The sequence below is a fragment of the Bubalus kerabau genome, chromosome 9 (assembly GCF_029407905.1).
Source record: "Bubalus kerabau isolate K-KA32 ecotype Philippines breed swamp buffalo chromosome 9, PCC_UOA_SB_1v2, whole genome shotgun sequence".
Lineage (NCBI taxonomy): Eukaryota > Metazoa > Chordata > Mammalia > Artiodactyla > Bovidae > Bubalus > Bubalus kerabau.
The window spans coordinates 78,641,870-78,659,785 of record NC_073632.1 but is presented as its reverse complement, the minus strand read 5'-3'; the positions used below and the strand labels follow the sequence as shown (position 1 = coordinate 78,659,785).

Sequence of the window (17,916 nt, the reverse complement as noted above, 5' to 3'; positions counted from 1 at the left end):
CGCAAACAAGCACAGATCTAGGCCCTGGGAGACTAGAGTCAAGGGAGCAGAAATAGAGTTTTCTTAAAGCCAAGGGGCCATGAACTACGAATAATTAAGAAATCAAAGTTTCTGAGCACTGCTGATAGGGTAATGGAACATGGGTTCACTTGTTAGATAAGCACCAGCCTTGTTGGAAATGTCTGCAAACCTACAAGGAGTGCTTGACTCAGGATTTGGGCCTTGTACTAGATTCCTATTGTTGCTATAACAAATCACCACAAATTTAGTGGTTTACAGCAACACACGTTTATTATCTTATAGTTTCAGAGGCTAGAAATTTAATGGGTCTCATTGGGCTAAAGCCAGGCCTTGACAGTGCTGTCATCCAGTGGAAGTTCTACAGGAGAATCTGTCTCTTGTCCTTCCTGACGTCTAGAGGTCAATTGAGGAGCTTCCATGGTGGCTAAGATGGTAAAGAATCTGCCTGCAATGCAGAAAGCCTGGGTTCAATACCTGGGTCAAGAAGATCTGCTGGAGAAGGGGATGGCAACCCACTCTAGTATTCTTGCCTTTAGAATTCCATGGATAGAGGAACCTAGTGAGCTACATACAGTCCAGTCCATGGGGTCAAAAAGAGTTGGACACGACTAACCGGTGTGGCTTCTAGAGGTCACCTGCATTCCTTAGCTTGTAGTTCCTTTCTCCAAACAGGATGCTGCTGCTGCTGCTGCTGCTAAGTCGCTTCGTCATGTCCAACTCTGTGTGACCCCATAGACGGCTGCATACCGGGCTCCCCCCATCCCTGGGATTCTCCAGGCAAGAACACTGGAGTGGGTTGCCATTTCCTTCTCCAATGCATGAAAGTGAAAAGTGAAAGTGAAGTCGCTCAGTCATGTACGACTTTTCGCCACCCTATGGACTGAAGCCTACCAGGCTCCTCCATCCATGGGATTTTCCAGGCAAGAGGACTCGAGTGGGGTGGCACTGCCTTCTCTGCCAAACAGGATAGCATCTTCAAATATCTGACTCTGACTCTTCCCTCATCTCCCTTTTTCATTTTTAATGACCCTTGTGATTACATTGAGCTCACCAGGATAGTCAAAAATAATCTTGCCATCTCAAAATCCTTAACCACATCTACAAAGTCCACTTAGCCACGTAAGGGCCTTGTCCAGTTCACTTCAGAGATTAAGCTATCACTTTGCAACAGCAAAAATGATGAAGTCAAGTCAAGTGGAGGCAACTGCAAAAGCCGACATCCACAGGTTCTGAGGATTAGTATTAATACGTTAAAAGTCCCTTGATGGAATCTCTGTAGCGCAAGGTGTGAACTTGGAAGGTTATTTTCAGGAGTGATTATTAAGAGAGTTATTCTACAAAACAATCTTCACATTAAGTTAGATTATCATTATGTTTATTTGGCCAAAGACTTTTTTTCTTCTTAGACTTGAGCTTTTTCTCTAGTCACAGTCCTGCTGTAGCCACATTACTGGATTTTTTTGTTACAAAGATATGACAGGTTACAAGCAGTGAGAATCAATCCTTGACTTTTTTTTTTCTCCAGATAAGAAACATTTTTGTATCTGAACTGGATACCAACAAACAGAAAATGAAACACACATTGCGAGCAACTTGAGAAGGATGAATTACATTACGGGAAAACATTAAAAAACACCATGGTATTTAGACACACCCTCCTTTCTGAGCTTCTACAACTATCAGTGCTGGTAGAGAAAAGATCATTCTCTTCTCAGGATGTTGTCACTGGGAGAAGATTGCAGTGTCTCTCCATCCACGTGAGAAATGGGTGTAAATCCTCTGAATACTGTTGCTGTGAGATTCTCACAGATAGAAGACTTCACATTCCCATCTGTAGTGGGCTCAATGCTGTACCCCACCCCCACAAAGAATATGCCCATGTTCTAACCCCCAGAGCCAGATAGTATTTGGAAAGGATGCTTTCATGAGTTTAATAAGATGAGATCATCCTGTACTATATGGATGGGCACTAAATCCAAGAGCAGTGTCCTTAGACAAAAGCTGAGAAAGAGAAGAGAGAAGGTGGCCTTGTGAAGATGGAGCCAGAGATTGGAATGATGCTGCTACAAGCCAAGGAATGCTTGGAGCTGTCAGAAGCTGGAATAGAATGACTCTACCCAGAGCCATGGGAGGGGAGCATGGCCCTGTCAGTGCTGTGTCAAGACCTCTAAAATCAGAGGTTTGGATTTCAGGCCTCTAGTCTACAGGACTATGAGAAAATACTATGAGAGAATTTCTGTGAGAGAATAAAGCCAGCAAGATTGTATTCATTTGTTACAGAAGTCCTAGAAAAGAAAACACTCTCCTGGGTACTTTCCATTTCAGTGGTAGAATGGTTGGTGAAGAAGAAATTTCAGCAAAAAATCAAGGAATGAAAATCAACACAGTCGTTGAAAAAAAACAGATTTCAGAGCTTTGAAAGCAAATTGTAAATAATGTCAGCTTCTATCATCAGCCATTTAGCAGTCATCAACCTTATATTGTAGGTATAATTTAACTCATTTTAAAAATAAAGTACATTTTAGAGGAGTTCTAGGTTCAAACCATGGGGCTTCCCTGGTAGCTCAGCTGGTAAAGAACCTGCCCGCAATGCAGGAGACCATGATTCTATCCCTGGGTCAGGAAGATCTCTTGGAGAAGGGATAGGCTTACTCCAGTATTCTTGGGCTTTCCCTGGTGGCTCAGATGGTAAAGAATCTGCCTGCAATGCAGGAGACCTGGGTTTGATCCCTGGGTTGGGAAGATCCCCTGGAGAATGGAACGGCTACTCACGCCAGTATTCTTTCTTGGAAAATTCCATGGACAGAGAGCCTGGCAGGCTACAGTCCATGGGGTTGCAGAGTCTGACACAACTGAGCGAATTTCCCTTTCACTTCAGTTTCAGGTTCAAAACAAAATTGTGCGGAAGGTACAGAAATTTCCCATATGCGGCCTACCCCCATGGAAGCATGTCCTCCCCTACTTCAATATCCAGCCAATTTTGAAACTAGACAAGTTAATTTCAGTGACAGAGATGAAAAAGGAATTCAGGTTCAGTCCAAACCCCATGCTCTTTTCATTCTCCTCACTATGCTGAATGTCAGAACCACCTCCATCCATAAGTCAACTAAGCCAGAGAGGTGATGAGGAACTTAGAGTGGACAGCTGTTTGAAATGAGACCAGTGAGTACAGCTCCTTATACTGTGGAGAGCTTTATTATCAATTGCATTATTATTTGAAGAGAACTTCTGTAATTCTTCTCTCATTGTGTTTGATTTCTATTCTTTTTGTCATTTCTAAAAAGTAAGAGCTACAATGCATATGTTTGATATAAGCTATATGGGGAAACCATCTTCTAAGCTAGGAAGACAGTGTCCCTAGAGAATGATTGTAGAGGGCTTTGAATCAGAAAATGCCTGGATATGTGATCTTGGAAAACTTTCCTGAACTCTCCTGGCATCAGATTGCTCAGCTCTGACTTGGGAGTAGTAATACCTACCATAAAGAGTTGTGTGACTAGAGGTAAGGTAGGAAAGTATTTAACTTGCACTTAACTGAATTACTATGTTATGTTACCAATAATATAGAATAGTACAGGTTAGTATAGTATACAAGAGTTAGAAATATAATAAGCATTAACAAAAATAATAAAACAAGTGCAGGATCTTTACTGCCAATTTACAACTTCACTTCTAAGGACTGAGTAGAATGATGGCACCCCACTCCAGTACTCTTGCCTGGAAAATCCCATGGATGGAGGCGCCTGGTGGGCTGCAGTCCATGAGGTCGCTAAGAGTCAGACAGGACTGAGTGACTTCACTTTCACTTTTCACTTTTATGCATTGGAGAAGGAAATGGCAACCCACTCCAGTGTTCTGGCCTGGAGAATCCCAGGAATGGGGGAGCCTGGTGGGCTGCCATCTATGGGGGTCGCATAGAGTCGGACACGACTGAAGTTTCTTAGCAGCAGCAGTAGCAGCTGATATTTAAGGTGGGTGAGGAGAATAGTAATGAATTCCAGCAAGCAAGAGGTGAAAGGTGACTTGCATTTGGCATTCTAGAGCAAGTGATCCTGAAAGGCTGGTGTTGGTGATGATATACCTAAACTGGAGGGATTTCAGGTTTTAGTACAAGTCCACATTCTAAAAATTCTAAAATCAATAATATTGTAAGTTTATGTCTAATTAATTTGGTGACAAACACTGACATAAGGCGATTTCTAATGTTTATTTTTTAATCACTCTATCTGAATATTCATGCAGATATATCAATATTGTGTTGAATATCTGATTATTGGTGCAGAAATAATAATGTGTTGATGACAAATGCTTCATACACTTCATTGGTTTATTCCAAACATTTAATGGATGTGGCTTTTAAATAAAAAAGAAAAAAATTTGATAATTAGAAGTCCTGGGAGTTTTAGATAAAAGATTGTAGCTGGTAAATGACAAGTCCTAAGTAAAGACAGAGGCAGATTGCAGGTGATATCCTAGAAGGAGAGAATTTCTAGAAACTGTTAGAGGCAGATTAGCCCTTGGTCAAGAGTGCGGACTCTGGGGTCTTCCAGTGATTGTTCAGTGTGAGGAATTTGCCTGCCAGTGCAGGGGATGCAGTTTCGATCCCTGATCCAGGAAGATCCCACAAGCCTAGGAGCCACTGAGCCCGTGTGCCACACTATTGAGCCTGTGCTCTAGACAGTGGGAACTACAACTACTGAGCTCCTGCCGTGCAACTACTGAGGCTCCCGAATCTAAAGCCCATGTTCCTTAACAACAGAAGACACTGCAATGAGAAGCCCTGGAACCGCAGAAGAGCAGCCCCTCTTGCTAGGACTAGAGACAAGCCCACACAGCAGGGAAGACCCAGCAGAGCCTAAAATTAATAAATAAAACTATGTTTTTAAAAAGGCATGGACTCTGGATCCAGTTGCCTAGGGTTGAATCCAGGCTCTCCCCAACTTTGTAACTGACCAAGGAATCAGTTTTTCAGCTGTGAAATGGGGATAATAATATTCCCTTCAACAGAAGGTTATTATGACAACTGTTGGGGTTACTAATTCTAAAGCACATGATATAGTGCTTAACTAGCACATGTTCACACTTTAAATGTTTAAGATCTATATATATTGAGAGTAGTTCTGGAGAGAATGACAGAGTGCTGGGTATTAACATTAAGATGCAAGAAGGAAGAAGGACCCCGTGCCAGTTGACAGTATTAGAGAGAGGCAAGACTGGTACAATCTGATGACCTTGAGGGTTTGAGGGAAGATGGAGTGTGAGTGCTCCGCCACCACGAGGAACACGGAAGATTCCCCAATGGAAGGAGAAGTCCAAGAAACCAGATGCATAGAAGAAGCAATGTGAAACATCTACTATAAAAAGGGAAGAATTGTCTTGCATTTTTCTGCATTTGTTTTTTTGTTTTGTTTTGTTTTGTTTTTTGCTACAACTCTGAAGCCTCTTGAGGAAAGTGAAAGAAGAAAGTGAAAAAGTTGGCTTAAAGCTCAACATTCAGAAAACTAAGATCATGGCATCCGGTCCCATCACTTCATGGCAAATAGATGGGGAAAAAGTGGCTGATTTACGTTTCTGGGCTCCAAATTCACTGCGGATTGTGATTGCAGCCATAAAATTAAAAGATGCTTGCTCTTGGAAGGAAAGTTATGACCAACCTAGACAGCATATTCGAAAGCAGACATTATTTTGCCAAGAAAGGTCTGTCTAGTTAAGGCTATGGTTTTTCCAGTAGTCATATATGGATGTGAGAGTTGGACTATAACGAAAGCTGAGTGCAGAAGAATTGATGCTTTTGAACTGTGATGTTGGAGAAGACTCTTGAGAGTCCCTTGGACTGCAAGGAGATGCAACCAGTCCATCCTAAAGGAGATAGGTCCCGGGTGTTCATTGGAAGGACTGATGTTGAAGCTGAAACTCCAATACTTTGGCCACCTCATGCGAAGAGTTGACTCATTTGAATAGACCCTGATGCTGGGAGGGATTGGGGGCAGGAGGAGAAGGGGACGACAGAGGATGAGATGGTTGGATGGCATCACCAATACAATGGACATGGGTTTGGGTGGACTCAGGGAGTTGGTGATGGACAGGGAGGCCTGGCATGCTGCGGTTCATGGGGTCGCAAAGAGTCAGACTTGACTAAGCGACTGAACTAAAGTATATTACAGGAATCTAGGTTCTTTTAGGTTAGTCCCTAAAGATTACTCATGTCAAGTTGAGAGGAAATGTAAATTGGAGGCTCTAAGCAACCTAGATGTCCATCAGCAGACAAATGGATAAGAGACTGTGGTACATATACACAATGGAGTATTACTCAGCCATTAAAAAGAATGCATTTGAATCAGTTCTAATGAGGTGGATGCAACTGGAGCCTATTATACAGAGTGAGTAATCCAGAAAGAAAAACACCAATATAGTATACTAACGCATATATATGGAATTTAGAAAGATGGTAACGATAACCCTGTATGGGAGACAGCAAAAGAGACACAGATGTAGGGAACAGTCTTTTGGACTCTGTGGGAGAGGGAGAGAGTGGGATGATTTGGGACAATGGCATTGAAACATGTATAATATCATATATGAAATGAATTGCCAGTCCAGGTTCCATGCATGATACAGGATTCTTAGGGCTGGTGCACTGGGATGACCCAGAGGGATGGTATGGGGAGGGAGGTGGGAGGAGGGTTCAGGATGGGGAACACGTGTATACCCATGGCAGATTCATGTTGATATATGGCAAAACCAATACAATAGTGTAAAGTAATTAACCTCCAATTAAAATAAATAAATTTATATTTAAAAAAAAATAAATTGGAGGCTCTTTCTAAGGCCTTCATAAGACCATCTTAAGTAAATGCATTTGCATCAGATAAACATCAAGATTAGGCAGCAGTCATGTTTCTCAAGGGGTTAGAGAACACTAGGCAGCATTTGGAGTCAAACTTTGGTTGTCTTGCATCATCTACAGTTTTCAGTCTCATATCTACATTGGACCTTTGTTTACAGGCTTTGAACTTCCCTAAGACATTCCTCAAATTAAAGTCTGTTTAATAAATTCCCCAATGGCTAAGAATGTGAGGTATTCCTCAGTTATGATGAAAGTGGGAGAAAGATGCGTTAATGATGCTCTGTGGTCTTTCCAGTGCCCAAACTCAGAGGCTTGCTAATGAGAAGGGGAGAGACATATTTTGTACTCTTGTCTCTTTGGATTAGAGTCAAGAGGTAACCAAACACAAAGCAGGGTCAGAATGTTAAACTATAAATAAACAGCCCTTGGCATTGGGCACTTTGATCAATATATCTAATTTACAGTCTAAGCAATTCTTCAAGTTGGTGCCTAACTGAATCAGTTCTTACCTAGATTCACCATACAGTCCATTTGTATTTAACAAGTATTTCTTAGAAATGTGTATAATTGCTTATAGAATATTTTGGGGGTGAGAAACAGTACAAAATTACATTCTCTCCCATCACAGCCCAGTGTGCTCTAACATATCTTCCTTTTTATCCCTTCATTAGATTTCAGGCAGACCCCAGAGCTGTCCAGTCACTCTGAGTATTAAAATTTTCCATTTTGATCTACACTAATTTAAAACCATAATCTCTATCAAATCGAATATCTGCATTCTCACTGAACCCAGACTAGCCAACCCTAAGTTTAAAACTCTGGATTTTAGGGAAACAGCATGTCTGATCATTTATTCCTTATCCCACCCTCCTTTTCTGCTCTATCCCATAGAGAGAAGAAGAGAGTAGAAGAAAAAGAGCACAATCATTTTGTGCCCAATTTGGTTCCTTGTAACCTTCATTTCGGAGAAGGCAATGGCACCCCACTCCAGTACTCTTGCCTGGAAAATCCCATGGACGGAGCAGCCTGGTAGGCTGCAGTCCATGGGGTTGCTAGAGTCGGGCACGACTGAGCAACTTCCCTTTCACTTTTCGCTTTCATGCATTGGAGAAGGAAATGGCAACCCACTCCAGTGTTCTTGCCTGGAGAATCCCAAGGATGGGGGAGCCTGGTGGGCTTCCGTCTATGGGGTCACACAGAGTCGGATACGACTGAGGCGACTTAGCAGCAGCAGCAGCAGCAGCAGCAACCTTCATTTAGTGGTCACAACCTCTGTGTATGAGCCTTCTAACAGCACTCCACTCCTGCATCGCATATCTGGGGGCTGCAGGCATCCCTGCAGGAGGCATTCCCACCCCAGGTCCCTCGCCCTTGTGATCAGTGCTGGTTTGGCCTTTCTCAGCATCCTCCTCAAGTCCCACGGGATGTGTCACAGTTGCCTGGCACACCCTGAAGTGGGAGGGCTGAGGAAGGGCCAAACCAGACTGGCTTCCACTGGTCTCCAGACCTCATGAAACTGATGCATCTCTGGCACCTGAATCATTAACAGTATGGCCTTCTCTCCCCACTGGCCCATTTCTCCTCACAGCCAACTCTCTCCATTTCTACTTTCCTCTGCTTAACATGGCTTCCCAGGTGGTGCTAGTGGTAAAGAACCCACCTGCCAATGCAGGAGATGTAAGAGACTCAGGTTCAATCCCTGGGTGGGAAAGAATCCTTGAAGGAGGGCATGGCAACCCACTCCAATATTCTTGCCTGGAGAATCCCACAGACAGACGAGAATGGTGGGCTACACTCTACAGGGTCGCAAAGAGTTGGACTTGACTCAGGCGACTTAGCATGCACACGCTGCTTAACACAAACACAGAGCAGGTCAGCAACCAATTGAAGAAGCAGATTTAAAGAGGCAATTAAGATTGAATCATCTTGCCAGTACCCTCTTCATTGGAGTAGTTTCCAGAACAAAGGACTCCAGAAGAAAAGTCTGCCTGGAGAGATTCTAAGAAGTCATGAGAGGTCAGCTGGGAGGGTGAGGGGGTTCACCCCACATTAGGGTACTGAACAGTGGGTGGATTCCCCCAAAAGAAGTTACGTGTATACCTCATCACTGAGCCTACAGTTGGGCTTCTGCCACAATCAAGACATAGGTCATTAATACCATGACTCTACAAGGCATGAGAATACAGCTTTCATCTCTTTATTAATACTCTTTTTATTCTTGTCCCATCCTGGAGGGTGGTGGGGCTCCAAGCAGAAACTGGGAGTGAAAGGAAGAGGCCTAAGCCTGGATGGCACTGACTGGGGTAGGAAAGATAAGATTACTTAACTGGATGTGATTTTAAAGCTTTACTGTGAATTATAAAGACCTTATCATGACTTTATAAATTTTGGAAATTGAATGGAAAATAGTAATACCTTTCCAGAATGTTCTTAAAATATGGGGAAGGGAGAATCAATAGAGTAGATTTACCTGCTCTAGGAGATAAACGGTAAAGCTGTTTTATGTTTGAGATGCAGCAAGTTCAGACTGTCCCAAATCTAGTGACATATTTGATGGGCCAGACTTCCTAATCAGACTAGAAGGAAGGATGAAGTTAATGACTAGAGTTCTATTCTTTCATGCTTTTCCTGAATAATTTGAAAACTTCTTCCCATCATCTCATTATACATTTTCAGAAATCTCATTTATTTCTTAGAAAGTGAATAATAATTATTTAAACAATCACTCGGTACTTCTGAGTACATTCTTAAGTTTCCCGTATTTAAGTTTTCATCATCAGAAGTAAATTTACGGTTGATGAAGTGCTCTTCAAAAAGTGACCATTTGATTTCTGGGTCAGTATTTAGGGCTGACATTTCAAAACGGGAAAAAATCCATCTGCTAAGACATGAGCAATGACTGGTCAGAAAGGATGCTCTTTTGTGAGAGAGTTAATCTGTGGAGATGCCCACCTTTGCTTTCCATTGATCTTTCCTTGTTGGATCATGTCAAGGCTTGAGAGGTGTAGGAGGCTCAGGTCAACAGATATTTACCAACCAGTAGTTAAGCATTTCATCATTTTCACAATGGAATGGTTGAATTGGTACATACCATCTGAAGATTAGCCCTGCCAAGATAAGTGAGCTGATAATTTACTTACTTCTGATATCCCAGTAAGATGCCCTAAAGTGTATCTCTGAAAGATAAAAATGAGATAGTGTCAAACAGATGGAAAACCCTAGGTACAGAAAATACAACCCACATTAAACACAGTGAAAGTTTATCAGAAGGGTAAGAGAAATATTCTTTCTATAGGACCTGGGAGAAATTCTTAATCCCAGAAAAAAGCAGCTGAAGAATGAGCGCAAGAAAATAATAAAAATGATCCTAGAGAAAGTTTTCTCTGGGCTAAAGAACTAAACTCCAAATGTAAATGCCTACCAACTACAAAGAGACAAAACAAAACAAAAAATAGAGGTGCTAAATATAAACAAATATAAAGAGAAGTTCTTAAAAGTTCCTAGGAACAAAGGCCACAGAGAACTAGTCTATGAAAATGGAATGAATACCATACTGGGACCAAGCTTCTCATCAGCACACTAGGTCCAAGAAGACAATGGAGTTATGTTTTTGAAGTTGCAAGATAATTTATTTTTGGAAATATAACTCTTGTGAAAATTAAAACTATAATTGAAATCCTATAAAATTTTAAAAAACTTTTTGGAATTGTTGCTGTTCAATTGCCAAGTCATGCCCGACTCTTCATGACCCCAGGGACTGGAGCACGCCAGGCTTCTCTGTCCCTCATTGTTTCCCAGAGTTTGCCCAAGTTCATGTTCAAGAATTGGTGATGCCATCCAACCATCTCATCTTCTGTCACCCTCTTCTCCTTCTGCCTCAAATAAGAAGTAATATATAATGGATAATTATATATAGTATACATTTCTATATACTAAAATATACAATATGGTGGCTCAAATGGCAAAGAATCTACCATCAATGCAGGAGACCCAGGTTCAATCCCTGGGTCAGGAATATCCCCTGGAGATGGAAATGGCTACCCACTCCTGTATTCTTGCCTGGAATTGCATGGGCAGAGGAGCCTGGTGGGTTACAGTCCTTGGGGTGGCGTAGAGTCAGACACAACTGACTAACATTTTCACTTTTCACAATATAACAAATGTTTTATTATATTAAATTATAATTAATAAACATGATTATATAACATAAATTTATAAATAAAATTTGCATTAATATAAAATAGAGCAAGAAACAGATGGTCAGGATCATTAGAACCAGGCAAGTCACATCGAAGTGAGTAGAGGTGAGGCAATTCTTAGAAAGGAGACCTTTGGCCAAGACTAGGGGGAGGAGGGGATGAAAGTAGATTTCTACACTTCTCAGCAAGGCCCAATCCAGCCAGACACCTCCTGGAGGGTGGCCTTCTGTGAAAGCATGAGACTGGTTATCTTGCTCAAGTACTTAAGTTGTGACCTGCATCTAGAAATGGTTGGTTTGGATGGTTCAAACCAAACTTCAGTCAACAGGTGAGATGAATAAACAAATTGTGCTCAATTCACACAGTGAAATGCTGCTGCTGCTGCTGCTGCTGCTGCTGCTGTGAAGTCACTTCAGTCGTGTCCTACTCTGTGCGACCCCATAGACTGAAGCCCACCAGGCTCCCCTGTCCCTGGGCTTCTCCAGGTAAGAATACTGGAGTGGGGTGTCATTTCCTTCTCCAATGCATGAATGTGAAAAGTGAAATTGAAGTTGCTCATTCGTGTCTGACTCTTAGCGACCCCATGGACTGCAGCCCACCAGGCTCCTCCATCCATGGGATTTTCCAGGCAAGAGTACTGAAGTGGGGTGCCATGCCTTCTCCACTACTCCATCACAAAGAAAAAAGACTAAAATATATATTTTTTAATTTTTTTATTATTATTATTTTTTTTTTTTTACTTTACAATATTGTATTGGTTTTGTCATACATCAACATGCATCCACCACGGGTGTACACGTGTTCCCCAACCTGAACCCCCCTCTTACCTCCCTCCCCATACCATCCCTCTGGGTCACCCCAGTGCACCAGCCCCAAGCTTCCTGTATCCTGCATCAAACCTGGACTGGCGATTTGTTTCTTACGTGATATTATACATGTTTTAACGCCATTCTCCCAAATCATCATCCCCCCTTCCTCGATTCATGCTTTGACATGGGTTATTCTCCAAATTACTATACAGAGTGAAATAATTCAGACAAAATGAGTATATATAATGTATAGCTGTATTTATATAAAATGCTAGAAGTACAAACTAGTATAGAGTGACATAAAGCTGATCAGTGGCTGCGTGGGGATGAAAGAGGGTTGAGTGTGTAGGGATGAGCAGGAAGGACATTACAAAGAACATGAAGAAACTTTGAGGAGATAGGTATGTTCAGTCTTGATTTTGGTGATGATTTTACAGGTATCTACAAATGTCAAAACTTATCAAATCATATAGTTTAAATATGTTCAATTTATATGTCCATTATGAAAAATATTTAATTATGAGCTTCTCTGTTAAAAAATTTAAACATGGGGACTCTCCTGGAGGTCCAGTGGTTAGGATTCAATGCTTTCACTTCCATGGCTTGGGTTCAAAACTTGATGGGCTAACTGAGATTCTGTAAGCCATGCAGTGCAGCCAAGAAAAATTTGAAATTACTTAATTAATTATTTTAAAGGGATGGTTCAGAATAGATCATCTCAAAGTCACCTTCAGTTTGATTATTTTGTACATTTATCACAGCAGACTAACAATTGAATGGCCAGGAAACTGTAACCAGCTTGCTTTTCTTGGTGTGCAAATTTTTCTGTCTCTGATTTCATCTCCAAATGTCTGACAGAGAGGGATGCTCTTTCCAGAGGTACATCCCAATAACCACAAAATAAGTGTGAAGTGTCTGCAATTTGCATATCACAATAACCACTATGATGCATAAAGAATTATTTCTTTTATATACTCATGCACATAAATGAGAAGAAGCTTGTGCTTTTAGAAAGAAAGATATGAAACGAGTTGCCAGTCCAGGTTCGATGCACGATAATGGATGCTTGGGGCTGGTGCACTGGGACGACCCAGAGGGATGGTATGGGGAGGGAGGAGGGAGGAGGGTTCAGGATGGGGAACACATGTATACCTGTGGCGGATTCATTTTGATGTTTGGCAAAACTAATAGAATTATGTAAAGTTTAAAAATAAAATTTAAAAAAAAAAGAAAGATATGAAATATTCACCAAAATACAATGATATGTTGATCTGGGGAAGATAGGAGCAAAATTAAATCATTTGTTAAATATATATGAAAAGGGACTTAAAAAACAGAAAGACAAGTGTAAAAGTACTAAACTAGATGTTAGAAGTGCTTATTTGAATCCAGAAGCTTAGATATGAATCCAAAATCTGCTAAGATATTCAGCAGATTTTGTAAGCACTTTGTAGCTTTTTCTATTTTTAAAATGGTCAGTATGATTTCTCTATAGCTTGTGGCACAGGATTAGAGAAAGTTACTACATTGAAAGCACTAATCAAAATAAATTGATGATTTTCAGCATTGGAAGAGTTGTGTATAAACTAATACTAAGCAGTCTAGGGTGCCTTTCAGAGAAGGCGATGGCACTGCACTCCAGTACTTTCGCCTGGAAAATCCCATGGATGGAGGAGCCTGGTAGGGTGCAGTCCATGGGGTCACTAAGAGTCAGACATGACTGAGCAATTTCACTTTCACTTTTCACTTTCTTGCATTGGAGAAGGAAATGGCAACCCACTCCAGTGTTCTTGCCTGGAGAATCCCAGGGACGGGGGAGCCTGGTGGGCTGCCGTCTATGGGGTTACATAGAGTCGGACACGACTGAAGCAACTTAGCAGTAGGGTGCCTTTAAATTATCTGTATCATCTTTACTCATAAAATGAAGATGAGAGAGTTTCATTCAAGCATAGTATATTCAGAAAAAGTTCACTGTCTCAGGAAAGGTTACCAGCTTAAAGCATTTCTTTAATAATAGAAATGATGTGCTAATATATTTCTGATTTATATCAATCAAGAAATTAAAGAAAAATAACAAGAATATTTTTAATATGTATTCACTCTTGCCCCAAAGATATGATGCTCTGATCTTTAAATTTTGATGTCTGATTATAACAATCTAAAAATTAGAAGAGAATCAATCAGTTAACTCACTCAGTGCATGGGACACACAGCACCCTCCAATCTTAAGGCCCAGAACAAGTCTTCATGTCTGAAAAGCTGGTGAATGTTATACAAAGTGAATAGCTTAGCTTACCCAATGTGAGTTGCTTAAATTACTTCAGTTTCAAATCTGTGGGTCACACAATGCATTTACCAGCCTGTCTATCGTCATTTATCTCCTTCACTTCACTTTTCTATTCTTTTGGGTGTTTTTTAATTTGGACATTTTATGTGAATCATTGAAAGCCGTTATAAATAATTTTGGTACATTTAATCACTATACTTTAATAAAATAAATGTTTAAAAAATAATATTTTTGGTACAATGCAAAAGTGAACAACTATTAAATTAATTTAAGATAGAGTACAGTAATGAGTCTTAAAACCCATGTTCTAAACATATGTTACCTGGTAAAATTTCTGAACCAAAATGAAATTGTAGGAGTAGAATTAATCAGTACAAAGAAGCTTACTGAATAATCAAATACTATTAATGACACCAATCACCTTTCCCATAGTAAAGACTTAAATGGATGTTATAGTCCCTCTTTCTCTCTGGGTTGATCTTACCCGACTCTGAGATCATATTTCTGGACCACAAATCTGAACACCTGACAGTGTGGAGTCACTACTTTGCCCTCCCTGAGCCAGGATGTCTCTGAGTATTCCCCAGCTGCATGTACATTTTAATGGAAAAATATTATAATCACAAAAATATAAAGAGAAGTAATAACCAAGGCTGAAATATTATAAAATAATAAAAGGGGGGATTTAGAATAATAAAAACATAGTAGTTTTTTTTTTTTTTTTTTCTACACATTCTTTTCGGCTTCTCTGACAGCTCAGTTGGTAAAGAATCTCCAATGCAGGACACCCTGGTTCGATTCCTGGGTAGAGAAGATCCACTGGAGAAGGGATAGGCCACCCATTCCAGTACTTGGGCTTCCCTCATGGCTCAGTTGGTAAAGAATCCACCTGCAATGCAGGAGACCTGGGTTCAATCCCTGGGTTGGGAAGATCCCCTGGAGAAGGGAAAGGCTACCCACTCCAGTATTTTGACCTGGAGAGTTCCATGGACTATATAGTCCATGGGGTGGCAAACAGTCAGACATGACCGAATGACTTTCACTTTCTTTATACATTCTTTTAAATTTTCTCAAGAATGCTACAAATAGAGACATACAGTGACGTTCAGAGATGGAAGCAGCCCAAGATCGGTGTTAAATTGCCATGTTTCTGGCTCCAAGGTCATGCTGTTTCCATTACATACAGGGTTTTATGTTATAGTTACCAAAGAATGATGAAGCTGAATATAAGTGTTTGGGTCAAATTTGAAGTATAATTTATTTTACATTAAAAGACCTTAAACACATATGACTAAATTTTCTACCCAGCGTGTGTTCACTGTGAATCTACTGTCAATTCCTCCATCTAAAATGTAGACTTACCCAGAAAATAAATTTACTGTTGAGGAATTCTCTCTCAAGAATTTGCCAGTGACAATGAGTTTGATGGCTTTTTGAAACCAAGGATAAAAAAATGCATAAATCAAGGGGTTCATAGCTGAGTTATAATAAGCAATCCAAACCAATATTTCATAAACATATGTGGGAGTGATGAAACCTAGGAAGGCATCAATGATGGAATCCAGGAAGTAAGGCAGCCAGGAGACCAGAAACGCTAGCACTGCAATGCCCAGCGTTTTTGCAGCCTTTCTCTCCCTCTTGGCCACTCTGTCTTGGTAGCTGTTTGAGCATCGCCCAGTCTTACTCCTCAAATTCTCAATTTTTCTAGCCTGTTGTTTAGCGATGAGGAAAACATTGGAGTAAAGAACTATCATCACAAGGGTGGGAATGAAGAATAAAATGAAATTCACTAATACCCAACTTTGATTCACTGCAAATTGACAGCCTCCCACACAGGTGAGAGCGCTTACTAGATCCTCCAGTCCAGCTGCATTCGCTCCTGTGCCAAGAAGGGAAAAAGAATAAATAATCGAAAAGAGCCAGGAGAAGGCAACACACATGCCAGAAACAGACATAGTGAACCTAGTTGGATAGACCAGGGGATCAGTGATCGCAATATACCTGTCCAGAGAGATAAAGCACAAGTGGTAGATGGAAGCATAACAGAATGACCCATCAAAACAAGTGTGAAATTTACAGTAACTTTCCCCAAAGTACCAGCAGCTCTCCACGGACCTCACTGTGCTGAAGGGCATCACAGTCACTCCCACCAAAAAGTCTGCACAGGCCAGGGAGGCAATCAAGCAATTGGTTGGAGAATGCAGCTGCTTGAAGTAAAGAATGGAAATCATTACCAAGAGGTTTCCAAATATAGCCAGCACAGTTCCAAAGCTGAACACTGTGTACAGGATGAGGCGGGGACCTGGTGAGTAGGGGGTTTTCACACAGGATCCATTCAGGTGCTCGTAGCAGAGCTGCACAGCTGCAACAGTGGATGAGCTGCTGTTCATGGTGCTGCTGCAGATAGCACGTAAACATCCGGAGAAGTTCCTCCCTTTTTCAATCAAATAAAATGGAACAAAAGATCTTTGAACCGGTTATTTCTGTTATAATTACCAAACATTATCATGTGACCTGTCATGTATTTATGTTAGTTTTAATTTCTGAACATATTAACTAACTGTATATTGAATTAGAATGTATTTTAATTTTAGAATATAAAGTATTATTTTTATACTTAAAATGTACTATGAAACAATATTCTAAATTGAATAATAATTTAACTTCAAATAAATCTGTTGCAAATTTTCTTTTCCCACAAAAGATGTCTTACCTTACAATTTAACAACAATCTTTTATTACATGGCTGATGTTTGGGTGGGTATTCCTCTTTGTCAAAGTTAGCACGGTGCGTGTTAATTTGTTATTCATTCATTACCTTTTAGGGAAGCTCATATAATGCCAGTGGTAAAACTCCTGCCTGCCAATGCAGGAGATGCAAAAGACGCAGGTTACCTTTTACTACTCACCTCCAAACTATCTAACAAGTTAATGCCAAATCCCTCCAGGAAGCACAGCCAAATCCCATATCCAAAATCATCTACAGTGGAGTCCCTATGGTGCAAGGTGTGAAGAAGAAGAAATTTACACTTTTATTCTCCAATTAAAATTTATTGTTTGATGTAGAATAGCATGGATACAAAACCCAAGGAAAAAGAATGAACACTCTCACTCATAAGGGTTCAGGATGGGGAACACATGTATACCTGTGGCGGATTCATTTTGATATTTGGCAAAACTAATACAATTATGTAAAGTTTAAAAATAAAATAAAATTAAAAAAAAAAAGAAGCAGAATAAACAAAATAAAATTAACAGCATATACAGAGATGATACATCTTGATTAGAGTCTATGCCAAGAATGGAAGTTTGCTTTAACAATTGAAAATCTATTACTATAATTCACCATTTTAACAGAATTAAATTGTATGATCATCCAATGAAATACAAAATTCCATCTGATATATTTCAAAATTTATTCATTGCTAAAAGGAAAAAGTCCTAGCTAAGTAAAAATATGAGATTGTTTTATCTGAAGAGGTTTACACAAAAAACCTATTGCACAGGATATATTGCAGAGAGATATTTAAGAACATTCTCCTTAAGATGAATAAAAAGTCAGAGACACTTCAGTAGGAGAAAATTTTTGAGCTGTAAGGCATGCAAGATATCTGTAAATTCAAATGCATTCCAGTCATTCATGTATATTACATTTATATTTGCTTATTTATTGTATACACCTTATCAAGGAAATGAGAGTTATCAAGGGAATAGTTCATGCAAAGATGGACACAATATAGGACAGAAATGGTA

The 17,916-nt window shown here is 40.2% G+C and overlaps 1 protein-coding gene across 1 annotated transcript; it reads right to left on the bottom strand.

The window, feature by feature from the left end:
- Positions 1–15,521: 15,521 nt before the first annotated feature.
- LOC129659903 (trace amine-associated receptor 7a-like) lies at positions 15,522–16,565 on the bottom strand. Its single transcript, XM_055591431.1, has one exon. It carries the CDS (start codon positions 16,551–16,553, stop codon positions 15,522–15,524), a length of 1,032 nt encoding a protein of 343 aa, XP_055447406.1. The 5' UTR covers positions 16,554–16,565.
- Positions 16,566–17,916: the final 1,351 nt, after the last annotated feature.

What these genes read in the sequence shown, in the direction of transcription:
- LOC129659903 (XM_055591431.1), bottom strand. Translation starts at nt 16,553, where the DNA reads ATGAACAGCAGCTCATCCACTGTTGCAGCTGTGCAGCTCTGCTACGAG.